Consider the following 2,561-nt stretch of genomic DNA (forward strand, 5'->3'; position numbering starts at 1 on the left):
TAAATCTAATGCATGCCATATTGAGGTGATTTGTGGGGCCTCACAAGTTTTGTACCATATATTTATTTTATTCATTTCACTTTATGTCTTATTTAATTAATAAAATTTGATTGAAGTTATTTTTTAATTTAAAATTAATACATAAAATTTATATATTTAAGAATTAATCAAAAGTAATATTAAATACAAACAAAAAAAAAAAACTAAATTTAGAAACTATAAGAAATATTTTTTTAAAAATTGAATTGACCAAAAAATAGTGAACCTAATATGTAATATTAGATAGAGATTACTTTGTTAATGTTCTATATAGCCATATAAGATTAAAGCAAAGAATTAATTTTTGTTTTTGAATCTACTCCTTTTTTGGTTAAAACATTGTTTTTCTTCTTCTTCTTTTTTTTTTTTTTTTTTTGAGAAACACTAAAATATTGTTAAATCAAATAAATAAAGAGCACATATATCCTACCAAAATTATCGTACAACAATTGGCAGAGCTACAACCCAAGTACAATTATATACTTTAACAGTAAAAAGTAAATTTTTTTTTTTTTACATTCAGAAAAGATGATGCGTAACATGGCATGTCTCGATTCACCGTGGTAAACTGCCAATATTATTGAACTGAAGAAATTTACCTAAGCAAAACATAATTACCCTACAACTGAAGACCAGAATACAAAAAGAAAACAAAACCACCATTATTTTCAGAGCTTTCCCACTGTTTTGCAGGCAGCGGAAATTACCAGAATGCCCATGCTAATACGACAAAAGATTTGGGCACCCATGGGCACGTTGGTCCAGGAAGTACAAGTCCCTAGTTTCCCATTCTCCTGTGCAGGGTTTCCTTGTACCGGAGGAGGGAGTCAAGCCTCTGTAACTTTAGCTGCTGCTTAAACCTGTTAATGAAGTCGTCGGCTTTCTCGTCCACCGCCTCATCGTCTTCTTCTTCCTCGAACGTCGTCTTCTTCTCTCTTACTGTCGCCGGCCGCCGCCGATCCACTTCCTCTTCCGTCTCCTCCGCCTCCATCTTCTCGCTCGCCGACTTCTCCATTTTCTTCTTCTTCTTCGCCGGAATCTCGGCGCACGTGGCTGACTTGGTTCTCCTGTCGTGACTCATCACGGTCTCCGAATCTCTCTCTACCTCAACCTTCTGGGTCTGCGCTTCCGGTGATTCCGCGAGATGGGTCGTAGACGGGGACGGGTCGGGTTGTCGGGACCGGGAAAACGACAAGTTAATGGACCTGACACGTTCCAGAAGAGACGGTGCTCGGGTTGTCTGGGTGTCGTCTTCCGGTGGATCTGCGTGGTGGGTACTCGCCGGAAAATCGTCCGAGCGAGAGAACGAGAAGTTGACGGCACCGAGGCGTTGGAGCAGAGAAGGTGCACGGTAGAGTGAGGGCGTGTGGTGCTCTTGCTGGAGCGAGTAGTTGAAGGACCTGACTCGTTGGAATAGAGAGGGGACTGGGGCGAGTTGTGGCACTGAGTTGTCGTCACCGAGTTGGTGCTGCTGCTTCTTCTGAGGCTTTAAGGTGGAAGATAAGAGTATGGTTCCTATGACGAGGTTCAGAACGCAGAAGAGAACAGTGGGAGTGAACCAGCTTGATACGTATTCGATCATGACTGAAAACGACGTCGCTTCTCTCTGGCCTTACAGAGAGCTAGACGAGAAAATGTTAATGGAGGATATATATCGGTCTGTGTGTATGTATATATATACTATATAGTTCGTTTGTAGGAAGAAAGAAGGAAAGCAGAGTAATATTAGCTGTAATATTATGTAGGGAACTTGCTTGGGTAATGTCAAAATATTAAAATATTACTCCGTACTTTAACTCTTATCCTAAATTCCTACCTCAAAATAATCACTACATTGAAGGAAGTAAATTACTAAATTTTACTGCACTATTGTTCAATATTTTTATTTTTCTATTATAGTAGTTGTGACTAATTTTTTGTTTATTGGAGTATGAACTACTTTATGAAATTTAGGTTAAGTTTTTTTTTTTTTTATCGTTTAATTAATCTTCTTTTGATTATTTAGATTAGAACAAAATTTAATATTTCAATTATATTTTTGCATTATTAGTATGATTTAGGTCGTTATGGTATTAATATTTTTTGTATGTATTTTTATAATATACAATTGTACATTACTTTACAAATATTATACTATTATTTTTTTATCGGACAAAATTGTTCTTACATCAATGTCAGACCTGCTCGACCTAACTACAAAGTTGTTGATCATAAATACAATTACACCTGGAATTTAAAACGATAAGACCATTTTCCAAAGAATTGAAAAGTTGTTGATCATAAATACAATTACACCTGGAATTTAAAACGATAAGACCATTTTCCAAAGAATTGACAATGTTACATTTCATTGACTCTAATTGAATAAGTTTACACATCAGAATTTTATCAATGCATGAAAACTTTTAAGGAAATTTATAAATTAATTTTTACTATATCATTATAACAATATCTATTGTAACTATATATTTTGAATTATTTATTATCATCCTCTATTTACACGAATTGTAACAATTGTCATG

At 35.3% G+C, this 2,561-nt stretch overlaps 1 protein-coding gene across 1 annotated transcript; it reads right to left on the reverse strand.

Annotated features, from left to right (window-relative positions):
• Window positions 1-817: 817 nt before the first annotated feature.
• Window positions 818-1,621, reverse strand: LOC109147869 (DNA ligase 1-like). The gene has a single exon (XM_019295527.1). The coding sequence runs from the start codon at window positions 1,619-1,621 to the stop codon at window positions 818-820; it is 804 nt and encodes a 267-aa protein (XP_019151072.1).
• Between the last annotated feature and the right edge of the window lie 940 nt (window positions 1,622-2,561).

Source organism: Ipomoea nil, unplaced genomic scaffold, assembly GCF_001879475.1.
Source record: "Ipomoea nil cultivar Tokyo-kokei standard unplaced genomic scaffold, Asagao_1.1 scaffold2036, whole genome shotgun sequence".
NCBI classification, from domain to species: Eukaryota; Viridiplantae; Streptophyta; class Magnoliopsida; order Solanales; family Convolvulaceae; genus Ipomoea; species Ipomoea nil.